The 13,703-nt window shown below is 43.0% G+C and overlaps 1 protein-coding gene across 1 annotated transcript in view; it reads right to left on the reverse strand.

Annotated features, from left to right (window-relative positions):
• The window catches only part of SCGN (secretagogin, EF-hand calcium binding protein), a 52,437-nt gene that overhangs the window by 21,218 nt on the left and 17,516 nt on the right, over window positions 1–13,703 (reverse strand). The window contains exons 3-6 of the mRNA XM_073329449.1: window positions 5,456–5,548; window positions 5,143–5,232; window positions 3,521–3,577; window positions 1,954–2,031 (exon numbers count right to left, since the gene is read on the reverse strand). Of these exons, the coding sequence (XP_073185550.1) occupies window positions 1,954–2,031; window positions 3,521–3,577; window positions 5,143–5,232; window positions 5,456–5,548 (318 nt within the window). The remainder of the gene's footprint in view (window positions 1–1,953; window positions 2,032–3,520; window positions 3,578–5,142; window positions 5,233–5,455; window positions 5,549–13,703) is intronic.

The following is a 13,703-nucleotide window of genomic DNA, read 5'->3' on the forward strand; positions in this document are numbered from 1 at the left end:
AATAAATTTGTTAGTCTCTAAGGTGCCACAAGTACTCCTTTTCTTTTTCCACAGAGCAGACTCCTTTCTAATCTGGGCCCAATCCTTTCCCCTGGTACAGTCCTTGTTCCAGCTTAGGTGGTAGCTAGGGGATTTCTCATGACTGCAGCCCCCTTTGTTCTGTTCCACCCCCTTATATATCTTTTGCACAAGGCAGGAATCCTTTGTCCCTCTCTGGGTTCCCACCCCTCTTTCTAAATGGAAAAGCACCAGGTTAAAGATGGATTCCAGTTCAGGTGACATGATCACATGTCACTTCAAGACTTCATTACCCACTTGCCAGCACACAGGTATACAGGAAGACTTACAAGTAAACAGAGCCATTTACAACCAATTGTCCTGGTTAATGGGAGCCATCAAGATTCCAAGCCATCATTAATGGCTCACACTTTGCATCTGATGAAGTGAGCTGTAGCTCACGAAAGCTTATGCTCAAATAAGTTTGTTAGTCTCTAAGGTGCCACAAGTACTCCTTTTCTTTTTGCGAATACAGACTAACACGGCTGCTACTCTGAAACTTTGCATATTTGCATTTCAGATTATATATCTCCAAATACACTAAAGCAGCCATTTTTCCAAGTTGAATCTTACTCTGAAGTACAGAGATGTTAAATTACTTGTCCAAGGACACACAGCAAGACAGTAGAGCATCTAAGAATAGAAACCAGATAACTTCTGAGTCCCACCCCATGCTTGAACCACTGTACCATGTTTCTTCTCAATTGTATTACTATCTAACTGCACCTGTTGTGTTGGCAATCATATTGTGTGCAATGGCAGTTACTGTGTCTTGGGAAATTATGGGGGAAACTCATAGGAAGGGAAAATAAGTCAGAGGCTATGAGCCAACCATTGTCTACAAATTTCAAATTGCTTACTCTCCACCTGTTGCTCAGAGTACTCATCAGGGAAGTAAATCTTAATGGAGCCTTGCAAAAGCTATTTGCTGCCAGAAATCTCTCCTGAAAAGACTTTCATGCTAATTGTGGGGATTTTTATTTTCAATTTTCAAGTTATTTTTGCTATAAAATTGCTTCTGCAGTCTGATTTCATCCCTTTTGTGGGGGAGTTGAAAGGTACGGTCATAAGTGGACATGTGAGATTTGATAGTAAAACAAAAGGAAGTTAAATTAGTTCTCGAGTTAGATATAAATGGTCTAATTTGAAGTCATGGGTGCTTATGAATATGTCACAAATTGTTTATGAAAGTAGTATTAGTTGAAGCCTTTGATGGAACTCGGATGACATCATCCACTTCATTACTGACATCAGAAATGAACTATTTTTCTCTGAGTTTGTTTCTTATGCTCTCTCTCACACACACACACCCCTCCCCACCCTCCCCACCGCACACAATTTTCAAATGTGGGAACCTAAGTTGTTTGCATAAAACCCACATTTGTGCATACAAAGTGGCTGATTATGCAAGCAGATGGGTACATATGTTATGCACACAACTACCCATTTTGCATATACAAATGCCTGCTTGCAGCCACAATGTTGTGGATACATCGTAACCACCAATGATTACAAGTATGTGTGTGTTCATTCCTGAAGATCAGGCTTAGATTAGTGAATTTCAAAATGCCGCTGCTTACCCAAAAAGCTGTTACCAGTAGCAAGTTGAGGATTACATGATGGCTGGAGGGAGGAAGGGAAGGAGCTGGAAAGCCTGCAAGGATGTGGGGTGAAGAAGGGAACTAGCAGTGCATTGTGGGTTTTAAGGAACAAGAGATCTGAAAGTCTGTGTGTGGGTTGGGAGAGACAGCGTCTATGCAGGGAGAGGGAGCTGAGGGTTGGGTCTAGGTTGTGTAAATATGAAGGTAGCTCCTTAGCTGAACTTTTGAGCAAGTTTAGACAGAGTTTGATTTGTCTGAAATTCTAGTCACAATAAATGATACTCTCTTTGCTTACCATTGTATCAGTGTATTCTTCCAGCTTTGCCTCAGGAATTATCTTTCTGTGCTGCAAAAAGAGATCTCCCAGGAAGTCCTATTGACAGAAAAGAATCAGAGTAATAGACTTTACCCTTTGGAGTTCAAGGAATAATATTAAAAACTGAGGCCCCAATTCAGCAATTTACTTAAACACATGCCTAACTCTGAGTACATGAGTAGTTCCATTGGCTTCAATTTAATTTAAATTTGTTTGATCTTTTGGTTTTTTTAGTTGATATGTAGTGTTAAAATACATTTTAAAATAATCAGATACTCCCATAACAGACATAAGGGAACCGTGAATTAGAGGATCAGCTGTATGAGGGGACAGTGTATTTTTTTTGGTAAGTGATATTTATTACTTCCCAAACACTTTACTTTCCAAATAAACTTAAATCATTATGGCCCCAACTCAACAAAGCACTTAGGACCAGACTTTTAAAGGTGTTTAATCACCTAAATCCACACTTAAGCATAAACACATGATCTCTCTCAGCATCTGCACAGTGTGCCCAGCCATTTGATAGCATCATCATCAGCCAGGTGAAGAGCCAGTAGCCCGCTGTTGAAGTCAGCAGGCACTCGTCAAGGATGTGCGACATAGTCTGAAGTTGACTGCATCTACATCACAAGTTGTTAGAGAAACCCATCTGAAACATCAGGGGAGTGTGAGATGAGGCCAAAGTCATCAGTACCATAACGTCTTGCTATGCTGAAAGCAACGTAAGTTTCTTGCAAACAAATTACGTCGGTACTGTGACGAGTGGCTAAGGACTAATGACTCTGCATTGGCTGCTGACAGACCCTCAACATTAAGCTGAAGAATTCGAAGCATCGGTCCAATGGCTCACAAGTCAAAAGATGGCAATACATTGGAGTTAGTCAGATGGCATGTGACCCAGATTCATGGCCGAATTTGCTGCCCAAGTGCTTTGCAGACCAAGGATAGATCTGAACATGGTGAAAAGTGAAGCGTTTGATTAAGTGCTTTCCTGAATCGGACTTGGGCCTGAAAATGAAATAAATGTTGAGCCAAATCCTGCCCCCACCTTTGCAGGCACAGAAAACCATTTATTAATAGGCACAACAGTAATTAGCTAGTTAATAAAATGGAACTGCTGTGGCTCTGTTCTGCAGGGGTTGGAGAGGGGAGGTGGGCTAGGGACTGTGCACATTTGTAAGATATGGAGAAGTGCTCTGGTGGTTGTCTCTACAGCAGCCCAGAGGTGATTGGGGGGTGGGTGGGAAGGGATGTAAACCCAGGGATGGGGGGAAGAAGTGAGGCACAAAGGTGAGCTCAGCCGGTCCACAAATAAGAGGATCTACTGGTCAGTTCCTCACACAGCCATGCAAGAGAACCACAGATCCAGCAGCTATAATTACAGCCAGTGTGTTTTCTAGTGATTGATGGCTACAGAACAATTTTAAAATGCCATTTATCAAGCTCACGAAAAGGCAGTGGAATTACTAAAGCCAGTGGAAAGACTCCCATTGATTTCAGTGGGTTATAGATCAGGCCCAAAGAGAGGATTAAAATAACTTACTTTGAGCTCGCCAGCTGAAATAAATCCACTGCTATCAGCATCATATTTGCGCCAAATCTGGAGGGGAAAAATTGGTAAGACCACATGAATTTTGCACTTAATCATCAAAGAAGTTGATTATCTCATACATATCTTATCTAGGTCACATCTCACTCAGTTCCATAATTTGCATATAGCCATATTATTGAGTACTTAATTCACTATGGACAAAGTAAAATAATTCACATACAGTGTTTTTTACTCTTATTTTGATGTTGACAGAACAGTGTATAGCACACTGTGGAAAAAAAATCTGCAATCAGCTATTTATTACAGACAGTCTCTTTCTATAAAGGAAAAATATAATCAGACTGAGAACCTGATCAAAATTGTGTACCTAATTTGTGCACAAAGACATCATGGTTGCATACTCAAAGTGGTAATTTGCCTGTGTAAATGATGCATAACTGGTCATTGTGTCCACAGACACCCAATTTACATGTCAATCAAGATTATATATTCAGTTTGGAAATCAAGCCTTTGAGTAGAGGAATATATTTAAAAATAAAGTTTTTTTTAATAATGGCTTTTAAAAGCTCTCACTACTCTGGAGCTTTTCCTATAGGAGTAAGTCGCTCAATGTCTATGAAGAAGCCTTGCAAAATACTGTTTGGCTATTCACCCAGGTGGGGTATTTTTGTTTTTTGTAGGCAAGTAATTTTAATGAGCAAGTGTAATGTCTTTTGTTATAACCATCATCCTAATAAAGGGAAGCAAGTAGATTTTGTCTGGGCTGGTCAATTTTCATGAGTGTTGCAAGGCTGATATAGAGTTTCTGCAGCAGCTAGCAATGCCAAGAATATAGGACCAAATCCTCCCCCAGATTTGTGAAGCTGTTCAAAAGCTGGTAGATCAGGCCACTTGATTTCCCCAAATGTAGGGGAACTCCTTGGGTGGTCTAGAGTTGCCATAATGGCTCTCACTCTGCTTCCTTCCTGGCCCCCCTTGTGCAGGAGTGTGGCAAGGAAAAGGAGGCATTCCAAGGGCATCCCTATGCCCCAGTGCTCCCCGACTGACAGAATTGCACTGGCTGTCCACAGCCCCACCCCACAGCCACTTAACAGATTCCTCAATCCACTCTAAATTGTGCCTTGGAACTAAACTGACATCTCCAGAATCAGAGAAGAGTGCCAGTACCAAGGTGGCTCAAAACCTTCTTTGCCAACCCCCACTGATCTTTGTCCAGTGCACAAATGATAGAGCCAAGGATCTGACCCCAGCTCTCTAAAGGGTTAAACTGTTCAGTGGGTTGCTATAGAAACCTTTCATCTCTGGAGAAAATGGACATGTATCTTTAAGAAAGTCTGCAAAGTGCAAGCATCTACTATATGCATCTCCTGGTTTTGCCCAGCCTATCTATGGTATCTCTGTCTTTTGAGCATTCCTACCAGAATGTGCACAACTTCAACAGCTAAGAAAATGCAGCCTTCAAAAATAACACTGTTTTCCTTACTGAACATGAATTTGTACAAAATTCCACAGATGTCCAATATACTAATCTACTTTAAATAAGAGTCTGCTTATAGGTGCCATTCGGAATAATTGACAGCAACATACAAGGGATGAAGGCAAAAGACACACACCCGCATAAACTCCACACTGTTGTCCAAGGGTGTTTCCCGTCGGAAAAGCAGCAGAAAGTTCTCATCCTCTGGCAAGATCATATATGCAAGCTAAAAGAGGCAGGTAAAGATTAGAGCAAACTTACATGATGCTATGCAGAAAATAAAAGATGAACATGTTTCCATGTAAATTATACTTTGAGCAAGCAATTTGAAATTTACATACAACCTGGCTTATCTCTGTGTCCCCCACTTCCCCCCCAATTTCCCAATTATGCATGATCCATTTTCTAATTTCACTGCCTTTCAGAAAAGAGATATTTTGGGAGTTTACCTCGTGTATTTGTAAACGTCCATCTGCAGTGACATCATAGGCAGACATGAATCGCTCTTTCACCCTTTGAAGCTTTTCCTCTGTTATGGCATCCTGCAGTTTGAAAAAACCACACACACTCTCAGACAGAATCACTTCGGGCACCAGAACATCTCCTGGATGAAATTTACTGTCACAACTGTCCCATATATGAATGTTACATCATTTAGAATTCTCAGTGCAGTGCTTCTATTGGTCCATACACAGATGCCACATAGGATAAGTTTTAGAAAGGAGCCCTTACGTGTAGCTCAGTGGCTCATAAACAGTATGATGGAGGCTTATTTCAGGCACCTGGAGATGCCTAAATGTTTCAGTGTCATTCTCCTTAGCTAGTTGGTCCACACAGTGCAACTGTGTTCCTCCCGCCTTCCCCCACCCCCTGGGAGTATGTATTACAAGAGCTATAATGTCCATTTTACTCTTGTACTTTATGGATTAGAGCAGTTTCCTGGGAAATACATCTTTGTACTTTTTCATTAGGACATTTGGCTTAGTAGATGTTGGTGACACTGTAGCTGGCTTGTTTCTTACTGTTATTACCAATGTGAATGAACATCTAGAACTGCTCTGAAACTAAGCCCTCGAGGTATCAGTGTTTATTATATGGAATTTTAAACATCCTGCATTCTTTGTGCTTGCATATCCAATGACTTATTCCCCATTCAAACAATTTCTAGGTGGTGAATGTGAGAAGTTGAGAGTTTAACCGTTTATATGATTTGGCAGGTATTATACTGACTTGTAGCCAATTTAACCTGCCAACATTTTTGAACAACTGGTCTGGCTGGGCTGCACCTCTTGTGATACTAAAGCAGCTACACCTAAGATATTATTTTGGTTAGAAAAACTCAAGCAGAGATGCAGAGATAGGGAGAAGATATTTAGTGGTCATACGCACAGCATCCAAAAAGAAATACACCACAGCTGACCATTAGGATTTCCAAAGGAGTTATCTCCCATAATTTCAGATAAATAGAACTAGCAAGGCAGTCTGAATAGAAATACCCATTTATATCACACTTCTCTGCTTCCCCACTTGGCTAGTTCAGAGAATCATCATTACCCCTTGTCTGTCTACTGTGGGGTTCATATGCCTTCTTCTGAAGCATTGTGGCCTCTGTCAGACAGAATAGTGGTGAACCTTAGGTCTCATTCAGTATGGTAATTCTTAGGTTCTTATGACAGGTAGTCCTAGAAAAAAGAAAAGGAGTACTAGTGGCACCTTAGAGACTAACCAATATATTTGAGCATAAGCTCCGATTAAGTGAGCTGTAGCTCACGAAATCTTATGCTCAAATAAATTGGTTAGTCTCTAAGGTGCCACTAGTACTCCTTTTCTTTTTGCGAATATAGACTAACACGGCTGCTACTAGTCCTAGAAAAGTGAGTACTATTAAGATAATTGCCATGGCTGCATATCACTTGATTTAAGGACAAGGGACGTATTAAAATCATAATCGATTGATATAAAGAATGAATACCAGTTCTGTCTCCCACTGCTGAGGGTGATGAAGCCAGAGATATTTAGAGCTGAGGACCAAGCATAGGAAAGACTGAGCACATGGGGATGTCAGATCATGGGACTAGAAGCCAGGAACTCCTGAGTTCCAGTCCAAGTGCTGACACTACGGCTTTGTGGGGTCTTGGGAACTCACTTAACCTCTCTGCTTCAGTTATCCTATATGTAAAATGGGGATCATAACTACTTGCTTCACAGTAGTTAATGTTTATAAAGTGTTCTGAGGATGACAAATGTGGAAATTATTGTTAATTTAACTAATTATTATTGCAGCAGCTTTCCAGGGTTTAAACGTGGCAACAACAGAAGGAGTTGTCATTGGGCCCTGAGTCAGCAAAACACTTAAGAATGGGCTCAATTAGCATTTACATCCACTTTGCACTGTCAAAGGTACAAGGCTGTAGAGAATCAGGCCCTCAATCTTTCATTCCAGAACAATTAATAAACTTCTTGCAGCTAACATGGTTGTGCTGAAGGCACAATGCCTAAGGCTAGCACTGTACTATCACTGTTAACCCACAAGTGAATATTTTGAAAACTTGCTCCCTGCTGAAATGAATTACAGTAAGGACACCCATGCCTTGAATCTCACAAATCTATTTGATACCATGCAGAATAATCAGTAGTCATGTGTGACCCAGGAACCTTTTGGTGCCAACTGGCTGAGGGAAAGGGGATTCATAGGGTGTTAATAGGGATCCACTGGATCAGATATATGCATATTAAGTTCACCAAAGTGTGGTGTGTGAGGTCTCTAATAAGAGCCAGTAGCCCACTCATCACCCCAATCATTTCAAAATGTACATATGGATAATAATTAAGGAGTTAGAGATCTATACTGGAAATTATATTCTCAAAGACTTGAAGTTAAGGCAGATAACCAAGAGGTGACATGACTTCAACAGGTTCCTTTCAAACAGGAAGTAGTAGATACTTAGCTCTGTCTGGTCATGTGTATTGGACATTGTATGTCTCACAATGCAGGCCTATTTGCATCCTGAGCCCAATACCCACTGCAATATTTACAGGAAGAAATAAACAGCAGGAGGGGATCCTGTTTACCAGTAAAGACAATCGAGTCTGGGGTATACCTGGGAGTGCAGAGGTACAGTCTAGATTTTTCACATAGGAGAGAAGCTGACAGTGTGACTTGTCTCATGAAAAAGGGATCATAGCCTGTGTGGCTGGAAAGTGTTGGTAATACTTTATTAGACACAAGGATCTTGTTAATTAAGCCTAGGTTCTAGAATGTGTTATGATTTGATTTTATGTATTTTCTTCCAGTACTTCTACTTGCTATCATTCAAATTTCTCTGCTTCGTTGAACTAACTTATTTGTTTTCACTATAAACTTACCTAAGTGCTGTGTGTCAAGGGGAACAGTGGTCTGAGGTGTACCTGTAAGATGGGTTGTACTATTCCTTTGGGATCAGTGAATCTGTGAACACTTTGAGCGTCCAGTGAACAGGGGCTGGACGGTCCAGGGAGACCTCAGAGGGCTTGGGGGTTGGAGTGTGCCTATTGCCAACCTGTAGAATCAGAGTGGGACATGCATAGTCTTAGGGGAGAGTGTTTGTGTTGCCCATGGCAGTGGAGGGGACTCTGAGCAGGCACAGACAAGGCTTCCTCATGCTAAGGCCAGTTGGTAGCAAAGTGCTTCACAGCCCTGAGTACCCCTGGGGAAGCATCACAATATGATGGTACCAATTTCCAGCTGGTACAAAAGAATACTACTGTGTAGGATTTTTCCCCTTAGAACCTCTGCCACAGTCAGCAGTAGTCACTGTAGTACAGTAACATCAGGATTTCACAGATGAGAGAATGGAACCATGATTAGATTATGGGCTTGCCTACACTTGAAGTGCTACTTGAAGTGGTGCAGCTGCACTGCTGTAGTGCTTCCATGTCAACATTTCTTATGCTGACAGGAGGGGCTCTCCCATCGGCATAGGTAATCCACCTCCCTCACCGGCAGTAGCTAGGTTGACTGAAGAATGCTTCTGTTGACCGAGCACTGTCTATACCTGGGATAGCTGGGTCAACCTAACTTTTTAGTGCAGACTATGCCAGGAGTCGGCAACCTTTCAGAAGTGGTGTGCCGAGTCTTCATTTATTCGCTCTAATTTAAGGTTTCGCGTGCCAGTTATACATTTTAACATTTTTAGAAGGTCTCTTTCTATAAGTCTTTAATATATAACTAAACTATTGTAGTATGTAAAGTAAATAAAGTTTTTTAAATGTTTAAGAAGCTTCATTTAAAACGAAATTAAAATGCCGAGCCCCCCGGTCTGGTGGCCAGGACCCGGGCAGTGTGAGTGCCACTGAAAATAAGCTCACGGGCCGCCTTTGGCACGCGTGCCATAGGTTGCCTACCCCTGGACTAGGCCATACATACACTGGAACTGAAGTATCTACCCTCTACACATACTTCAGTCAATATGCTCATGCATCTTTGTATTTGTCTGATCACATTCGGACATCTTCCCCAAACCTGATGCTACATTTTTATGACATAAAATATGAGCTAGTGCTCATCACTGCTTTTGAAAATTAAGACCCGATCCTCAAATGGATTTCAATGAACATTGGGAGCATAAATACCTTTGAGGATCTGGTCCTGACTTCCATGGGACTACTCATGTGCTTAAAGTTACACATATGCTTACATGCTTTGCTGGATTGGGGTCTTTCTTTTCCCTCTTTGTTCCCAACACATCGTGCATCTTTAGAAGTGCCTGCTGTTTTTCAAATGCCCTTCACCCATCAATAGTAAAGAGCTCTGTTTTATTTCATTATGACATAAGAACATAATTTGATTTCTCTTTATCTGACTTCACAGCAAAAAAAGATCTCAACAACTCTCTCATGCATGAGAACGTTATTGGTCTATACATTTATTATACAATGCCCTTCACTGGGCATCCTACATTGAAATCAAAAGGATTTTGTTAATCAAATAAATATCTTCTGTTTATAAATGTCAAGTCCAATTCATTAATAGAGAATAGCTCTACTGAAAAGAATGAAGTAGCTCTTCTGACCTGGTTGTATACATCAATTGATGATGTGAGTGAGTGTGGAGGATGGATGGATAGACAGGCAGACAATCAAAAAAGTGGGGCACTTTTGAAGAAACACAATACTGTTTTCTTTCACCTCAACATTATAACTCTTTCTTGTGGTATTTAAATTGGCTTCAAGAGCAGAACACTTCCCAGGCATTAGGCAAGCATATCAGTTACTATTTTCAATAGCCTGGCAAACTACTCTGAAATTATCCTCCTCCATGCCCAGTAGGATAAGCTATTTTTGAAACTATAATCATCACTGATATTTGAAAAAATGTGGTGTGGAATTCAAACTGGTGTTTTATTATAAAAGCTTGTTGTTCAACCGTGTCAGCTTTTAACAACTTCATTGAATTTTAGCTCCGTAAGAGCATTGACAATGAGAATAAAAATAGGATTTTTTACAATTAGCTGTCTTATTGGATAAATCGCTTAAAGATGCATCATTTGGAATGTATGCAAATCATGGCACCATTAGCTTTCGGTCCAGATGTTCTTCAGTATGACAGGTGTTTCAAAGCTGCCCTCCCTCTCTATGCAGCACCATTCTCTTTCTTGTAATGTAAAGGTAACAGCAGTATATTACTATCACTAAGCAGATCATTTTACTTCTGGAGATCAAAGGCAGAGTCAAAAATGCACAATCTGGGTTTTCTGAGAGGTATGCTAGAAGATATATGCATATTAAGTTCACCAAAGTGTGGTGTGTGAGGTCTCTAATAAGAGCCAGTAGCCCACTCGTCAGAAGATACTGCTGTAGTTTGAAAGGTAACTGCTAGCCCGCATTAGTGCTCTCCTCCTCCTCCCTACCCCCAAATCTTGCGTAACTGGAGACTGTTCATATTACAAGGAGAAGAAGTGAGAGAGAGAGCGCACTCCAGACCGACAAACATCAACTACATAGAAACAGGGACCACACTGATCAGAGCCAGGTGTGACAATAACAGAAAATGTGGAAGTGGAAGATGTGTTAAATGGCTTTTATGTTTCAGTTTTCACCAAAAAGTTTAGTAGCAATTGGACATCTAACTTAATGAATGCCAGTGAAAATGAAGTAGGATTGGAGACTAAAATAGGGAAAGAAAAGTTAAAAATTTCTTAGACAAGTTGGATGTCTTCAAATCACCACGGCCTGATGAAATACATCCTATAATACTCAAGGAGCTGACTGAGGAGATATCTGAGCCATTAGCGACTATCTTTGAAAAGTTGTGGAAGGACTGGAAAAGGGTAAATATAGTGCCAATCTATAAAAAGAGGAATAAGGACAACCCAGGGAATTTCAGACCAGTCATCTTAACTTCAGCACCCGGAAAGATAATGGAGCAAATAATTAAGCAATCAGTTTGCAGACACCTAGAAAATAATAAGGTGATAAGTGACAGTCAGCATGGATTTGTCAAGAACAAATCACGTCAAACCAACTTGATAGCTTTCTTTGACAGGGTAACAAGCCCTGTGGATTGAGGGGGGGGGGCGGGGGGAGGAAGGGGTGCGGTAGATGTGGTATATCTTGACTTTAGTAAGGCTTTTGATACTGTATTGCATGACCTTCTCATAAACAAACAAGGGAAATACAACCTAGATGGAGCTACTATAAGATGGGTGCAGAAGCAATTGGAAAACTGTTCCCAGAGAGTAGTGGTTCACAGTCAAGCTGGAAGGGCATAGAGAGTGAGGTCCCACAGGGATCAGTTCTGGATCCAGTTCTGTTCAATGTCTGTTTACATTGGACATTAGCAAAAACTTCCTGTCAAGGTAGTTAAATCTCTGTCATTAGAGGCTTTTAAGAGCAGGTTAGACAAACAACTCTCAGGGATGGTCTAGATCAGGGGTTCTCGCAACAAATTTTTTGGCGGCCTCAGAGTGGCCACTCTCACTGGTGGCCATACTGACACTTTTTCCCTAAAATACTTAATTAACTTTAGGAAAAACAATTAAATATGCACAGAAATACATTACAATGATTTGGATGTGTATTTGTAGGGGTTTTTTTTGGCAGACTGAACAACAAAAATAATGCTGCCTTCCCTTTCGGCCCCCCTCCATCCAGAGCTTAGTGGGTCCTGGGGCTTGCTGTGGAAAGTGATATTTGTATATTTGTTAATATCACAGCTATGAAAAATGATAAGTGATATTAACAAACATACAAATATCTCTTTTCACAGATAGCTAGTAAGTCTGCTGTGAAAAGAGATACTTGCATGTTTGTTAACATCACTTTTCTCAGCAAGCCCCAGGACTCATTAAGTGCTGGATGGGGGGGGGAAGGGGGAGGCAGTGGAGGCCCCGGGGCAATGTGGGGGATGGATGCGGGTTCGGGGGAGGCAGCGGGGGCCCGGGGTAATGGGGGGATGTATGTCAGGCCAGGAAGGCAGCAGGGTCCTGGGTGGGCCGAGGAGGAGGGATGGATACAGGGCCATGGGAGGCAGTGGGGGCCAGGGGCAATGGGAGTGGGTGATGAGCCCCACTGTTGCATGGCCAGAGCCAGGGCCTGTTGTCTGCTGCCATGTGGCCAGGGCTCAGTGCCCACAGCCAGAACCCGGAGCTGGGGACAGGAAATGTGTGGCTGGAGCCAGCAATTGGAGTCCGCTGCCATGCAGCCAGAGCTGTGGGTCAGCACCCAGGGCCAGTGCCTGCTGCTGCAGGGCCAGAGTCCGGAGCTGGGTGCCAGAGCCCAGGAGTGCATGGCTGGAGCCACGAGCCAGTGCTCGCTGCTGCACGGCCAGGGGTTGGCACCTGGGGCCAGCTCCCACCACAGTGTGGCCTGGAGCCAGGGAACAGAGCTGTGGGTCGATGACTGCTGCCGTGCAGCCGGGGCAGGGGATCAGCACTAGGGGTTGGGCCACATAGCTGGAGTCCGGGGCCAGCACCCGCCACCGCATGGCCGGAACTGGGGGCCAGAGGCTGACTGAAGCTCCATGTCTGGAGGCAGGGGTCAGCACCTGCTGCCCTCTGGCCAGAGCCAGGGGTTGGAGCCCAAAGCCCCATGCTTGCAGCCTGCAGCTGGGCCTGGGGTTGGCACCTGTGGCTGGTGCCTGCAACTGCACGGCCGAAGCCCAGGACTGGAGCCGGGAGCCAGCACCTGCTGCTGTACAGCTGGAACCAGGGGACAGAGGCTGAAGTCCCACAGCTGGAGGCCAGGGCTGCGTGGCCAGAGCCAGTGGGAGTCAGTACCTGCTGCCCCGCAGTCAGAGCCCTGGGCCTCATGGCCAGATTCCTGAACTCCTGCCGCTGGAGCCTGCCGTCCAAAACCCCTCCCCACAACGTGGGTCAAGAACTCACCTTGCTCCTGCAGTGCTGTGCCCCTCTCTAGAGGTGGTGCAGGCGGTGCATCCAGGAGCAATAAAGAGAGAGGAGGAGGGGCTGATACTTCCCCCCCCCCATCACCACCCAGGAGGCTGTCGTGGCTGCACTAAAAGCTCCTGGTGGCCTCATATGAGAAACGCTGGTCTAGATAATACTAGTCCTTCCTGGACTAGATGACCTCTCGAGGTCCCTTCCATTCCTATGATTCTATATAAAGCAGGATTGTTAAAACAACCCATCCCCGCTGGAAAGTAGGTTGTGTGGGTTTTTTTTTAAAAATTATTAACTAGCTATTCAACAAAGTTGGTAC

The sequence above is a fragment of the Lepidochelys kempii genome, chromosome 2 (assembly GCF_965140285.1).
Source record: "Lepidochelys kempii isolate rLepKem1 chromosome 2, rLepKem1.hap1, whole genome shotgun sequence".
NCBI lineage: Eukaryota > Metazoa > Chordata > Testudines > Cheloniidae > Lepidochelys > Lepidochelys kempii.